Source organism: Scyliorhinus torazame, chromosome 10, assembly GCF_047496885.1.
Source record: "Scyliorhinus torazame isolate Kashiwa2021f chromosome 10, sScyTor2.1, whole genome shotgun sequence".
In the NCBI taxonomy this organism is placed as follows: domain Eukaryota; kingdom Metazoa; phylum Chordata; class Chondrichthyes; order Carcharhiniformes; family Scyliorhinidae; genus Scyliorhinus; species Scyliorhinus torazame.
In genome coordinates, this window is record NC_092716.1 from 257,765,883 (window position 1) to 257,781,514 (window position 15,632).

The 15,632-nt window shown below is 43.5% G+C and overlaps 1 protein-coding gene across 3 annotated transcripts in view; it reads left to right on the forward strand.

Annotated features, from left to right (window-relative positions):
- The window catches only part of tpcn2 (two pore segment channel 2), a 52,945-nt gene that overhangs the window by 27,213 nt on the left and 10,100 nt on the right, over positions 1-15,632 (forward strand). For 2 of the 3 annotated variants that reach the window (XM_072466732.1, XM_072466735.1), the window contains exons 9-20: positions 763-828; positions 1,606-1,670; positions 5,079-5,182; positions 5,833-5,917; positions 6,711-6,797; positions 7,443-7,562; positions 8,759-8,818; positions 8,939-9,067; positions 10,129-10,178; positions 11,807-11,906; positions 12,607-12,678; positions 15,344-15,426. In XM_072466732.1, coding sequence (XP_072322833.1) covers positions 763-828; positions 1,606-1,670; positions 5,079-5,182; positions 5,833-5,917; positions 6,711-6,797; positions 7,443-7,562; positions 8,759-8,818; positions 8,939-9,067; positions 10,129-10,178; positions 11,807-11,906; positions 12,607-12,678; positions 15,344-15,426 — 1,021 coding nt within the window. The remainder of the gene's footprint in view (positions 1-762; positions 829-1,605; positions 1,671-5,078; positions 5,183-5,832; positions 5,918-6,710; positions 6,798-7,442; positions 7,563-8,758; positions 8,819-8,938; positions 9,068-10,128; positions 10,179-11,806; positions 11,907-12,606; positions 12,679-15,343; positions 15,427-15,632) is intronic. The other variant, XM_072466734.1, reaches the window with a different exon arrangement.

The following is a 15,632-nucleotide window of genomic DNA, read 5'->3' on the forward strand; positions in this document are numbered from 1 at the left end:
GTGGCTTGGTTAATAATAATAATAATAATCATCTTTATTGTCACAAGTAGGCTTGCATTAACACTGCAATGAAGTTACTGTGAAAAGCCCCAAGTCGCCACATTCCGGCGCTTGTTCGAGTACACAGAGGGAGAATTCAGAATGCCCAATTCACCTAACCAGCATGTCTTTCGGGACTTGTGGGAGGAAACCCACGCAGACACGGGGCGAAGATGCAGACTCCGCACAGACAGTGGCCCAATCCGGGAATCTAACCTGGGATCCTGGTGCTGTGAAACCATAGTGCTAACCACTATGCTACCATGCTGCCCTGCAAGGAGGGATGGATATCTTTTTTTACTCTGCCCACCGTTGGGCAATCACCTCAGCTGGATGTGAATTGTGAAATCGAGGGCGTGAAACCAGCTTCTGTTCACCTCTCTTCCCCTGGATTGCTCTTCGAGTCATTGGTCTTCGGGGCTCGGGACTGTACGCCGCACACGTGGACTCACACGTGGACTCTGTCAGTAAAGCAGCTGGAATTGTGTGGAGTTACAAACTGGAAGGAGGTGTTTTCTTGGGAGGTGTACTGTTGCTGACTCATGTTTTTTTTAAACTGATTTTCTTGGATTAAATAGCATGAGGGTGTTTGATCCAATACATTTGACTTAAAATAGCATTCTGGCTTTGTGTACCGGATACTGTTTAACAGGTCAGCAGCCTTGGATATTAATTTCCTTTCCTTAATTTGCTGCTTATCTTGCCTTTTTCTTTCTCAAATAGTGATGATTCCAGCCTATTCAAGACGTCGAGCCTATTCTTTGTTCTTCATTGCCTTTAGTCTTATTGGTAAGTGTTTTTTAAAAAAAAAAAAAAAAAAAAAAATGGTGTTTAAATACAGCACAGGTTCCGGCCAAAAGTGTGAATCAAAGCAGAATTGGACAAGTACAGAAAGAGACTCCGTTGGCCTGCAAACGCACCTGAATGAAGTAGCCTCTTTCTCTTATTGCCTGGTTCAGTCCTGCCCCCTTTCCCACTGCCTTTGCTCCTCTGTTTGTTTGTTGGCAGAACAGTGAAAGTCTTGCTCCTGCCCTCTGGAACTTCTCCCCTGCCCCAAACCACCTTTCCTCTTATTTAAAAAAAAAACTTTGCACTTTGTTCTCTTTATACCCAGGCCCTTGTTTAAACCCGCCTCTCTTTAGCCAAGGTATTTCCGTGAAGCACTTTAGGTTAATGTGTTAAAAGAAGCTGTATAATTACAAATTGTTGGAGTTGATTCAGTAAGATAATTCCAGCACAACTTCACTTCCTGCATTTGAAGCGCGAGCTCAGATATTTGAACTTTAGTGTTTGATTCTTTTTTTTGGTCACCGCTGCGGTCGACTGTTGTTTTCCAAGGGCCTGGAACAGTGGCCAGATAAATTGATCATTGTGATAACTGCGTGATTGGGCAATTAATGCCTGTGAATTGTACAATGTTTGATTGTGACATCACCCTGTCATACTAAATATGTAAACCTGTTTAAAAAACCGAACTGCTGATGTGAGATTGTTCACTCCAGTTGAAAGTTGATTCTAAATCTAGCCTTCCGTATAACTGAATAGCTTAATTTTTGTTCCCCTCAGGGACATACTTGTTAATGAATTTACTGACTGCTATTATATACAACCAATTTCGTGGCTATTTACTGGTAAGTAATCCTTTTGTGTGACACTCTTTTAAACAACGGTGATGAGTTTGAATTTTCAAGGACCTCCTCCATATTTTTGTTGACTTGTTGCATTTCTACAATGAGGCACCTGCGCCCACTCGCCAATCACACGTTTCAACATTCCAAATCCCAGCAATGGGAACAAAAGCTGTGTATGGTAAGTGGTCCTTCTCCTCTTGGGATTTGTCAGTGGAAGTGGAGGAAGAAGAGTTGATTAGATATTCTTGTCATCATTATTAGCATCAAGGCGGGTAAAGTGGCGCGAATGACTTCACTGATGCTTGGAGTTGATTCCATGTTTTCCACATTTTTGATTGACTGTTTCTGGAAAGTAAAACGATGGAGTTTTTCCTCCTATGGGGGAGGAAACCTGAAGAGCGGGTTGGCCTGAACTGCATCCATGTGTGCCCCACTTCTGCTTTGTGTTGTGAATTTGAAGGCAGATCTTGTTGGATTATTGTTTTTGGAAGTTGAGGTTTGTCTAATGCTGATGCAGATTTATTGGTATATAGCTCGTAGGTGTTCCATTACATGATCACCCACCTTATCTTTGGGCAAAATTTATATTTTACACATCTACGTAGGGCATTCTCTGATGAGAGATTTTGTGGTTTCAGTCACAGTATGGTACTGTGATGTTGAAGGGCTGATGGGGTGACTTAGCTTGAAGAAATTGTTTGTAACCATTTAACAAAAAAAAGGACGATGGGAACTGGTGGCGAGAACTGCATGCGCTATTGTGAAATTGCTTTTTGAAGCGCTACCTGGAGAATTCAATTTGTTTTGATAAACTGTCACATGAAAGATTACTACACAATGTGAGCGCATTGTTTAGGTCATAACATATTAGCATGGGTAACATTGGTTAGTCAATAGCAAGTACAGGAATAAATTGATCTTTCTCGGGTTGGTAAGCTGCACCTAGTGGAATGCCACAGGAATCTGCTGGGGCCTCTATTAACAATATCCATAGAATCGCGAGAGGACTCCCATGTGTTCCTCCTGCAGAAGGAGGCCATTTGGCCCATCGAGTTTGTACTGACCCTCTGAAAGAGCACCCTACCGAGGCCCCCTATCCCTGTAACCCCACCTAACCTGCACGTCTTTAGACTGTGGGAGGAAACCCCACGCAGATATGGAGAGAACGTACAAACTCCACACGTCACCCGAGGTTGGAATCGAACCGGGGTCCCTGGTGGTATGAGGCAGCATTGCTAACCACTGTGCCGCCGGTGCCATCAGTGATTTGGGTGAAGGGACTGAATGTATGGAGCTAAATTTGCTGAAGGTGCAAAGATAGGTTGTCAAAGTTGTCATGAGGATGTAGATCTGCAAAGAGATATAGATGAGTTAAGTGAGTGGGTAAAAGTTTGACAATGAAGTAAGTGCAATGTAAACTTGTCTATTTTGGCATGAAGAATAGAAAAACAGTATACTGTTTAAATAGAGCAGTTGTAAAAGTCACTGGTACAGAGGGATCTGGCTGTCCTGGTACATGATTTCCAAAGAGTTCGTATGGAGGTACAGCAGATGTTTCAGAAGGAAAGGGAATCTAGTACAAAGGTACAACAGGCCCTTGGTGAGACCACATTTGGAATACTGTGTACCGGTGGTCTCATTTGAAAAAGAATACGATTGGGTTAGAAGCAATTCCGAGAAGGCTCACCTGACTAAGCCTGGGATGGAGGACTTCGTTTATGAAGACCTGTTGGTTCTGTACCCTATAGGATTGTAAACGAATGAGGGGTGATCTTGTTGAAACATAAAATCCGAGGAGGGCTTGGTAGGGTGGTTAGCAGGAGGATGTTCTCTCTCTTCTGGAGGATACGATTACGAGGGGACACAGTTTAAGAATAAGAGGTTTGCGATGCGAATTTTCTCCCTCTAGGGTCGTTAATCTGGAGTTCTAGAACTTAGAACAGCACAGTGCAGGCCCTTCGGCCCACGATGTTGTGCTGACCATTTATCCTGATCAAAGACCAACCTAACCTACACCCCTTCAATTTACTGCTGTCCATGTGCCTGTCCAAGAGTCGCTTAAATGTCGCTAATGACTCTGACTCCACCACCTCTGCTGGCAGTGCATTCCACACACCCACCACTCTCTGTGTAAAGAACCTACCTCTGACATCTCCCCTATACCCTCCTCCAATTACCTTAAAATTATGTCCCCTCGTGACAGCCATTTCCACCCTGGGGAAAAGTCTCTGGCTATCCACTCTATCCATGCCTCTCATCACCTTGTACACCTCTATCAAGTCACCTCTCTGCCTTCTTTGCTCCAGTGAGAAAAGCCCTAGCTCCCTCAACCTTTCTTCATAAGATATGCCCTCCAGTCCAGGCAGCATCCTGGTAAATCTCCTCTGTACCCTCTCCAAAGCATCCACATCCTTCCTATAAATGAGGCGACCAGAACTGGACACAATATTCCAAATGTGGCCGAACCAGGATTTTATAAAGCTGCAGCAAAACCTCGCGGCTCTTAAACTCAATCTACCTGTTCATGAAAGCTAACACACCATACACTGCCTTAAACCCTATCAACCTGGGTGGCAACTTTGAGGGATATATGTATGTGGACCCCAAGATCTCTCTCTCCCTCCACACTTCCAAGAATCCTGCCTTTAACCCTGTATTCAGCATTGAAATTTGACTTTCCAAAATTAATCACTTCACATTTATCAAGGTTGAACTCCATCTGCCACTTCTCAGCCCAGCTCTGCATCCTGTCAATGTCCTGTTGTAACCTACAACAGCCCTCAACACTATCTACAACTCCACCAACCTTTGTGTTATCGGCAAACTTACTAACCCACCCTTCCACTTCCTCATCCAAGTCATTTATAAAAGCCACAAAGAGCAGAGGTCCCAGAACAGATCCCTGCGGGACACCACTGGTCACCGACCTCCAGGCGGAATATTTTCCATCCACTACCACTCGCTGTCTTCTTTTGGCCAGTCAATTCTGTATCCAGACAACCAAATTTCTCTGTATCCCATGCCCCCTAACTTTCTGAATGAGCCTAACATGGGGAACCTTATCAAATGCCTTACTGAAATCCATATACACCACATCCACTGCGTGCCTCTCACAAAGCCATGCTGACTATCTTTAATCAAACTATGAAACTTCTCTTCCCAAGAAAGCAGAGGCTGGGTCATTGAATTTATTCAAGGTCGAGTTAGATTCTTGACGGACAAAGGAGTTGAACTCCAAAGAAGTCAGGCATATGGACTCGACGTTAACAGTTTCTCTCTCTCCGCGGATGCTTCTGCTGTTTTTGTGTGTTTCAGATTTCCAGAATTTGTAGTATTTAAGGAAAGAGTATACTTGATTCTTCCTTGGTACATTTATGTAAAAAGAGCAGTAATTTCTTTCTTTCTCAGAGTTCAATTCAAACATCAATCATCCGAAGGTGCTTAGGAATTCGAGGGGCATTCGAGGTGCTTTGCTGTGAACGATCAAACAAAACTGGAAGAAGTGGTTCTCTGTAAGATTTTAGAAATGCTGCACTTTGGTTTTTAAGAGATTTTGCATTTGTATTTGCTGCATTTGAAACTTACCCCCGTGATAGTTTTTCTGAAATGTCATTCACTGTTTCATGACATGGATGCTTACTGAAGATTATTACCAGCATATTACATTTTTAGATGCATCGAATCGAGAAATCGGGGTTGTTGTATGTCTGGTCTTAGTTTCTGGAAGGGCATTAGGGTGGAGAACATTAGTCACGGAGAGAGTTGAATCCATGAAAGGGTTTAAACAAAGATTGAAGACCGTGGGAGTTTTTTGGTGAACCAGGAAGCCAAGAAGGTGCGAGGTATTGGGCGAGGGGGCCTTTATGCCGGGTAGTATGTGGACAGCAGCGATTTGAACCAAGATATTTTGAGTGAAGGCTGGATGGACACCAACAATGTATTGCAATGGTTGAGTCTGGAAGTCCTGGCAGACAACGATGGGCCGTGAGGGTCAGGACCAAAGATGGGGCTGTTTTTTTCAAAGAAAGTGGAAGTAGGTGATCTTTGTGATGGAAGGAATAGTGGGTTCGAGACTCTGCATTAAAATGCTACTGCAGGAATGGAAGCAAGAATGTTGACGGGTGCAATGAAGTGGTTTTGAAATGATCTCTTTTTAAATCAGTAGAGTGACTGTAAGTACCAACACAGTGCTGCAAGTCCTGCAGAAAGTAAAAATGTCTTCAGCTCACAAGCAGGAAATTATTAAGGTGAATAAATTTGTGTGTCTGTGTGTCTGTGTGTCTGTGTGTCTGTGTGTCTGTGTGTCTGTGTGTCTGTGTGTCTGTGTGTCTGTGTGTCTGTGTGTCTGTGTGTCTGTGTGTCTGTGTGTCTGTGTGTCTGTGTGTCTGTGTGTCTGTGTGTCTGTGTGTCTGTGTGTCTGTGTGTCTGTGTGTCTGTGTGTCTGTGTGTCTGTGTGTCTGTGTGTCTGTGTGTCTGTGTGTCTGTGTGTCTGTGTGTCTGTGTGTCTGTGTGTCTGTGTGTCTGTGTGTCTGTGTGTCTGTGTGTCTGTGTGTCTGTGTGTCTGTGTGTCTGTGTGTCTGTGTGTCTGTGTGTCTGTGTGTCTGTGTGTCTGTGTGTCTGTGTGTCTGTGTGTCTGTGTGTCTCTCTGTGGGACATTAGACAAGATGACTCGTTCGGTGGTGGCCTCTAACGGGTCCCCTGCCACGTGGGTCCTGCCCAACGTGGGCCCCTTTTCCAGGACCAGGTGGACCAATCGCTAGGCCCAGAGGAACAATAATAATAATGACTTAACGTGGTGGTTAAATTGCACCCTTAATGTCTGCTTGAGTATTGATTAGATTAAATATCGAAGACGACGTGGCGCACTGGCAGTTGCCTTGTGACCGTGCGACACGTTTAGCTGCAAGTGTTTAAAAGTTTCAAAATTCTGCTTTTTAAAATCTCTCCTGAAACACATTTCAATTGACAATCCCAAGTTTACAAACAAATACTTGCGTTCATTTTAAAACAAAAATTAATCTGTCCTTTTGCTTTGTGCAGCAAGCAAAGGCCTTTACTCATGACTGTGTTACGGCCGAGCAATTCCGAGCCCTCTTTGATGAATTGCACAAGGAGACGGTGAAAGAGGTATGAAGGGGGGTCAATGGAGTTTAGCTAATTTTGATGCACATTTAGGTAAAGACTTGTTTTTGTGCCTGGGCTAGAAATCCCAATCTAATTTGTTGTCTGTGTATGAATCTGTTCAATGTCATCTTTCCCGATGGTGACCAAGATATGTTGCTGCATTGGCAGCACTTGGGTGTTGTGGTAAAGTGCCTTTGAATTTTTGAAGCAGTCTATTTTTCTATTTTCTGTGCTGCCATTTTAAATGTAGCTGATGGTCACCATCCACAGTATTGATGGCTTTGAGACATTCTGCAGGGGCTTCTGCAATGTACTGTACATGCCAGACATAGTCTCGCTCTGCCTCACGTGCTCTTCTCTTTTCTCCCCCATCCCCAATGACTTCCAGCAAGTCATCGGGTCCTTGCCTATCCTGGTCTGTGACTCCAGTGCCGCAGCGATACGATTTGGGTATTAAGATTGCACCAATTGAAGATGCCAGCAATACACTTACCCTGACAGTGGATTTTCTTTCTTAAAGCGCTTTTATTTTTGAGATTAAAGATTTTTATATTCGGGATTATGAATTGAATTGAAAGATTATTTAACTCTTCATGACGTAGTCGAAACAAAGAACCAGGAAATATGTAAAAATGTGTTTCCTTTCAGTACCCACCAAAACCAGCATACCACTTGTTATTCTTGCAAAAGCTCCAGACTGTGTTCAGCCATCGCTTCGTAGAATATGTTGGGAACCTAATGGTTGCAGTGCACTTGGTTTGCATTTTTGTAAGTAGCCACCTTTTTATTGACGTGAGAAACTAGTGTGATGCGCAATCAATTGCACAAAGACGCAGATTGGGTACAGCTGTGGCTTTATTGCAGTCAGATGCGTGGCCTCCTGCTGCAGCTGGCGAAATGGCAGGGAACTGGAGGTCACGCATATTTATACAGATCTTAGTGGGCGGAGCCAGCCGGCAAGGGCTACCGGCGAACCTGTAGTGCAGGTCCTACCTTGCATCCCATAATACAATGGTTCACCACACTCTGTTGTCGGGTATCTGCAACAAACAGTGGGTGCTCTAAACAAATCAAAATTACCACCACGCAGTGTGTCTGCAGCTGTTTGCTGTACCTCACTCACCATGCTGGTTTAAAAGAGGTTGTGGAAAACAGAAATGGTCATGCTGAAATCTGTGTCTGAAATTAGAATGTTTTAACCAATTTGAGCGAAGGAAGTCCATGTAAAACGTGGGGCACTTGTATCAAAGCTAGGATGGAAAATTGGCCCTCGATGTGTTTGGCCCATACATTGTTCAATATTCAACCATCAGCGTAAATTATTGACCTTAAAGAAAAGTAATTCCTAACAGCTTAAAAAGTCCAATGCTAAGTTTTTCAATCTCTTGCGGGTGTTGCATGTGGACAATGAAGACCAACTGAAGTAGATGAGAGGGCAATGGTGGGAATTATTGAACAAGTCATGCAAAAGGTAATTCAGTCCTTTTCTGTTAATCATGCAATTCAGTCTTTTCTCTTGCATTTATATTAGAAAATAATGTGCTTTAGTTATATTGGATCTGTCATGCTGTAATCTTGCCTTCTGCTGTTATTTACTCCCAGTGGGTGATGGATGGAATAATGTGACTGAGTTTTGCATCATGGGTTCTCAACCAGGGGTCGGTCATAAGTGTTTTTTTAAAACAACAAATCTGATTTTAAAAAGGAAGCCCCATAAAGTAAAAATGGGCAGAAACTGACCGATCTGGGCCCCAACTCTGACATTTGTGTGTCCCCACTTGAATGGTTTGTGTGAACAGGAAGAGGAACAGACAGAAACTTTGGGCAAGTATTTGAATTGACCCTGACTGCCAACCAGACGGAAGCAGACAAGTTGAGAACCCTCGTTGTCTGAAATGTGGCTTCAGGAATGGCACTGCAAGATTTTCATGTTGATGTGATTGACTCTTTTTTTTGAAAAACAGGTTGCTTTGGTACACGATGCTGAGACGCCCATTTCTCAACGCGATGGATTTTTTTCTGGGGTGAGTCTAGCTTTTGCTTTTGAGAGGCATCTGCTATCTTTTGGAACACGAGTTCTTTATTTCACTTGTTTTAATGATGGGGAACTGTTTTTTTTTTCATCTTTCCATTGGGTTTTGCAGGTTGTGAATGGATCCTTTGTCCTGTACTATCTATTGGAAATGGCATTGAAAATCTTTGCTTTCGGCATTAAAGGTTATTGTTCATACAAAAGCAACCTATTTGACGGGCTTCTAACTATAATACTAATGGTAAGTACACTGATATTTCAACGTCTCCCTGTTGTCGTCAATGTGGTCACAGCCCTGTTCCTTGTCTGGCTGTGGATGGGTTTAAATCTTAAACTTGTGGCTTATCTTCCATTTAATAATGAGTGGATGGGAAACCTGTCCTTGCTCACAAATGTGAGTATATTTTATGCTGAGAAAAGTCGATGGTTGGTTGGATTTTCTCCTAAGTACACGAGTAATTTGAGTTGTCATAACAGCTTGCTGTACATAATGAAGGGCAAGTTCAAAACACTGCATCTGCTAATGATGCAGCGATGGGTCACTTGCAATTTAGACATAGATTTTCCAGTGTAGAAGGAGAGCATTTGGCTCATTGAGTCCACATCAGAAAGACCAACCCACCTAAGCGCTCGCCTCCATCCTATCCCCACAACCCGGTAACCCCACCTATCCTTTTTATGAACACTATGGGCAAATTAGTATGGCCAATCCACCCAGAGAAAACCCACCCAATGGGACATTGATTGTTGATTTAGTTAAATGCTACTTTGCGATGCTTAATGCTGGATCAATTTTGTTGATTATAGGTCACTGGTTTTTCATGTCTTCCCCATTCCCAGAATATTCTTTCACTGGCTGAGCTAATTGATTAAAACTGTTTGAAGGTGTGCTGCTGGGTTTACCGTTCAGAACGCCACAAAATGGGCCTGGTGTGACAAACAACGGTAACACAACGGTTAGCTTCACAGCGCCAGGGTCCCAGGTTCGATTCCGGCTTGGGTCACTGTCTGTGCGGAGTCTGCATGTTCTCCCCGTTTCTGCGTGGGTTTCCTCCGGGCGCTCCGGTTTCCTCCCACACGTCCCAAAAGACGTGCTGTTGGGTGAATTGAACATTCTGAATTTACCCGAACAGGTGACGGAGTGTGGTGACTAGGGGATTTCCACAGTAGCTTCATTGCAGTGTTAATGTGAGCCTACATGTGACAATAATAACTATTATTATTATTATTCTGGGAGTACAATTTCTCAATGAGTACCTTGATTTCTTTTTCTGTAAAACCGATTTAATGATTTTTTTTCAGATTCTGCAGCTATCATCTCTTGTACAGTATGGCTTGCCTCGTCGAGGATGGTATGTTGTTGACCCTGATCCTTACACCTACTTATAAATTCATAACATCCTTTCCAAATAGACAAAATAAAGTGACCGTATTTTAGAAAATGTACATAACCTAAAATCTCCATGTTCAGTTTCCTGGGCATTTAAGTGCCTGTATAGCAGACTGAATGTAATTTTAGAAAAGGGGGCTATTGATGGTTTCGGTGCACTTGTCAAATTTGGAGAACGGATTTTTATTGACGGCTTGGGTCACTGTGCGGAGTCTGCACGTTCTCCCCGTGTCTGCGTGGGTTTCCTCCCACAGTCCAAAGATGTGCAGGTTAGGTGGATTGGATTACCTTGGATCAAGGTAGGAGCATAGAGCTTAGCAGTCTTCTAGAATACTGAAAGAAGATAATGTTGCTAAAAGAATTAAATTGCCCTTGGTGTCCAAAAAGGTTATGTGGGGTTACGGGGATAGGGTGGATGCGTGGGCTTGGGTGGGGTGCTTTTTCCAGGGGCCGGTGCAGACTCAATGGGCCGAGTGGCCTCCTTCTGCACTGTAGATTCTATGGACTCTGCCAAAGTGCCAGGTCTGCAGTCCCAAAGGTGCCCAGGTGGCATCTTGCCCATGCCGGGGATCGGGTCAAAGGGTGCCTGCCCTTATCAGGTAGGGTGTGGGGGGCTCGATGATCCCCTAATTGGTGAGTTTGGTGAGGGTTCCAGAGGTCATGGTGGGGGTCTTGACATCGGGGTGCCATCTTCCCGCCATGGCGTTCCTCGCGTGAGGCCCAGAAATGAAGCAGAGTCCTGTTTGACAGGGGGGTCGTTCTCGACGCTGCCAGTTAAACGTACCCGATGTGGGACTTGTTTCATTTCCGTTTAATTGCACCCTTAGTCTTTAATTTTTTTAAATGTTGCTTTTATAAGGTTAACAGTCTTCTCCAAAATGTAATGTATCATCAAGGTAGGAGCATAGAGCTTAGCAGTCTTCTAGAATACTGAAAGAAGATAATGTTGCCAAAAGAATTAAATTGGCAACTTGAATGACATAGACAGATTGATAGCTAGGATTGTTAACATGTGAAGCCTGGGCTCGTTTCCATTGTGTTCCTTACTTTGTTCACTCGATCCTGTGAGGAACAAGTCTCAATTATCTTGGACTGATCGGTGTTGGAGTGTCGATATTGGCATTTTGATGTAACTCTTTCATGGCGATCTTTGTATTGGCACTCGCCTTATTGCAAGATTGTAAAGGGAACATTCACAATTTTGATTATTATTTTAATTGTTTTATCACCTGTGCTGTCTATTCTTGAGACAGCAGGAAAGCAAAATTGCTCTGTTTCTAATTTGGTTACTGTATGAGATTTGGAAAGATTTTGGGAGCAGTGTGGTTGAAATTGTTGACATTCCCTAAACGAAACCATTCTGATCGTAACTGGGATGAAACCCCAGCTACAGAAAGGTGCCTTGGATGCGATGGCATTTTCGGATCATCAATTTCAAAGGAAGTTTTATATGTTCCATCACAGGAATCATTGGGTAAATGTGCTAAATGGGTGAGTCTGTCACAAACCGCAAAGCAAAACCAACAGCAATGTTTGTCGGAAGTAACTTCAATCTGTTTTGAAATATTTTTCTTTAACCTTTCCCGACAGGAATCCAGAATTACATGGATTGCTCTCCCTTTGGGAAACTGTTCGGCTGGCAAATATGCTCATTGTTTTCCGATTCCTTCGCATAATTCCTAATATTAAGGTGATTTGGATCAAAATATTGACTGTTATTGACTGTTGTGAATTCTAAATGGGGACTTAAAGCTCCCAGTTCATCTTGAAACGTCAATCAGTTTTGCAAACTCTTAAGATTACAGCAAGTGATCTCATCCATGACCTGTTGGGGAGGAAGGGGTGCGGCGGGGGGGGGGGGGGGGGGGGGAGGGAGGGGAGGAGAGGAGGAAAGAAAAGAGAAAGAGGTGAAATCCTCTGACCTTTTTGAATTTGGTTTTAAACCCCCACCACTTCGTGAACAGCTCCTGCCTCTCCTTACTGACGAAGATTATATTGATGCAAATAAATTCTGGTGACATGACATCAGTTGGTAATGTCTAAGGCCCAGTGTTGCTCACTGCGTTCCCAAGGCTTCTTGACATATATAATGGCACCTGGATATATTCAGACTCCCAAATCTTTTTTGGGAATTGTGTTGAAGATGCATACCAAATGGGTTGGGGGTGGGGGTAGGTATAGGGATATGGATAGGAAGTAGAACCCATATTGTCACGGGCATGCTGCCATCTTCATGGATTGTAAAATAGTAGTTCTGCAACTTTAGAATTTGCAGGAAGTTAATATGAATAAGATTGGTTCCTGCAACAATTGTCGACCTGGGTTGCAGTACTGACTATTGATTTGCAATGTATTCTATATTTCATGTCTTTTCTGTTTGCATTTTTCAGTTGATGGCCTTAGTTGCTACTAGTCTATTTGATCTGATCAAAAATTTGCGAGCTTTTGCTGGAATTCTTGTGGTAAGTGGAAAATGAGTTTTTAAAAAAAAAAACTAATGTTGCTATTCTGTCTGATAGAAAATCGCAGTAGAAAAGGCACTAATCAGGAGTCAGATTATGGAGTACATTTTTCACCTCTAATCTCTTCTGTTGAGTTTGAATCCTGATCCAAGTCTAGCTGGATGTTGTCGCATGAATCAAGTTTAGGTTCTGCAGATGCAGGATGATTTGACTACATCCGGGGATGTTGTGGAGTAGAGGTGAATCGGCTCTGCATCTCCAGTTTTCCAAAATTCCATTCCTTTTTTCGTTTTTTGAAAATGCTGTTCATCGGTGTCATTCGCAATGCCCTCTTTAATATACCTTTTTGTACATTTCTTGACTGACCACTTCATTTACAAAGAATTAAGAAATGTACAGCACAGGAACAGGCCCTTCGGCCCTCCAAGCCTGCGCTGACCTTGCTGCCCGTCTAAATTACAATCTTCTACACTTCCTGGGTCCGTATCCCTCTATTCCCATCCTATTCATGTATTTGTCAAGATGCCCCTTAAACGTCACTATCATCCCTGCTTCCTCCACCACCTCCGGTAGCAAGTTCCAGGCACCCACTACCCTCTGCGTAAAAAACTTGCCTCGTACATCTACTCTAAACCTTGCCCCTCTCACCTTAAACCTATGCCCCTTAGTAATTGACCCCTCTACCCTGGGGAAAAGCCTCTGACTATCCACTCTGTCTATGCCCCTCATAATTTTGTATACCTCTATCAGGTCTCCCCTCAACCTCCTTCGTTCCAGTGAGAACAAACCGAGTTTATTCAACCGCTCCTCATAGCTAATGCCCTCCATACCAGGCAACATTCTGGTAAATCTCTTCTGCACCCTCTCTAAAGCCTCCACATCCTTCTGGTAGTGTGGCGACCAGAATTGAACACTATACTCCAAGTGTGGCCTAACTAAGGTTCTATACAGCTGCAACATGACTTGCCAATTCTTATACTTGTGATTCATCTTGGGGGTGGGGGTTGGGGAGTTTGTGCTGCTTCTTAATTGACTACATTGGGCAGCACGGTAGCGCAGTGGTTAGTGATGTGTTGGGTGTTCTGGATCACAAACAGGTCACCAACACTTGAAGTGGTGCAACTCTATTTTATTACAAGGTTAACTATTTAAACATACTTGAACTGTGGGCAAATATGACACCAGCTTTAACTATAGACCTTTGCAGGGCAGCACGGTGGCGCAATGGGTTCGCACTGCTGCCTCACGGCGCTGAGGTCCCAGGTTCGATCCCGGCTCTGGGTCACTGTCTATGTGGAGTTTGCACATTCTCCCCGTGACTGCGTGGGTTTCACCCCCACAACCCAAAGATGTGCAGGCTAGGTGGATTGGCCACGCTAAATTGCCCCTTAACTGGAAAAAATGAATTGGGTACTCGAAATTTAAAAAAAAAAAAAAAAAAACACTATAGACCTTTGCCTAGTCGTAACCAGGTGATGTACTCAGCACATAGTGAATGTCTGTGTTGCAGGTTGCGAGCTCTGAGCTGGTTGCACTGTAAATTCTATGCTACTCGAATGAGCGGGAACTCTGATGTCCCCGACTTTATAGTGCGTGTGTTCTCACTGGTGATTGGCTGCGGTGTCGTGTATGTTGATTGGTCCCACTGTGTGTCCATCAGTGTGTGTCTGCACCATGATATACTGGTGTATATTATGACAGTTAGCACTGTTGGTTCACAGCGCCAGGGTCCCAGGTTTGATTCCCGGCTTGGGTCACTGTCTGTGCCAGAGTCTGCACGTTCTCCCCGTGCGTGCGTGGGTTTCTTACCACAAGTTCCGAAAGACGTGCTTGTTAGGAGAATTGGACATTCTGAATTCTCCCTCCGTGTACCTGAACAGGTGCCGGTGGCGACTAGGGGCTTCTCACAGTAACTTCATTGCAGTATTAATGTAAGCCGACTTGTGACAATTAAGTTTATTTTATTAATATTCTTATCCAGGCACATGAGACTAAATAGTGTCCTCAACTGGATGAGCTGTTTTGCTTTTGTGGGTTGTGAATCTTTGCAATTCGGTCATTGAATATATTAGAGATTGGTATTTCGAGATTGCTCAGTGAAATGGGGACAGTGTGGGATGGGAAAGGAATTGAAGTGGATGATCAGCTGTTAATGTCTGAATTTGTTTTGATGGGCTGAAGGCCTACTCTTTTGTTCCTATATGCTGTTGGACCTGTTGAATGGCTGAAGTTCTCTTTTAGTCTCGAGTCAGCTTGGTTCAAGTCTATATCTTGCCCTTTTGAAGCAGAAGGTTGTGGGTTCAAACTGAGCTCCAGCATTTCACTAGGTTAAAAAGTTTCTAGCTGAAAGATACAGATCTTCACTCATCCATTCTCACTGCACCTATTTACTTAAAGGTGATTGTATTTCCCAGCGAGTGGTAATTTTTCTATTTCCATGACTCCTGAAGGAAATTCTGAAGTTGTTCCATCCTCCATTTTGGAGTCTTGTCATGTGTTGGGTAGGACTGGAGGCTTATACTTCCGTTGTTGAGATAAATGTCTTCATGTAACCAAAAAAATGTAACTATAATTAACTTTTGTTCTTAGAAACTGACTGTATACTATATTCTGCTGCTGATGTAATTCTGCTGAAGATGTAATCTTTTCCCCCCCTCTGTTCCAGGTGGCATACTATGTATTTGCAATTGTTGGTGTTGTATTGTTTAAAGACAAAATCCCACCTCCCCAGAACTCGACAAATGCAAGGCAAGTTTAATTTGGAGCAGATATGGCCACTTCTTGTGGTTGTTATTGATCTGCTCTGGAGTTTTGTTGTACAAATTTACCTTTTTTCCTCCCTCCGCTCCATTTCTCTGGAAACCACTGTGCGTCCGGGCACTGTGCGTGCGACTAGCTTGACTGACCTAGCTTCATCTACTCGTCACCCAATATTCATCAAGAATGGGAACCCC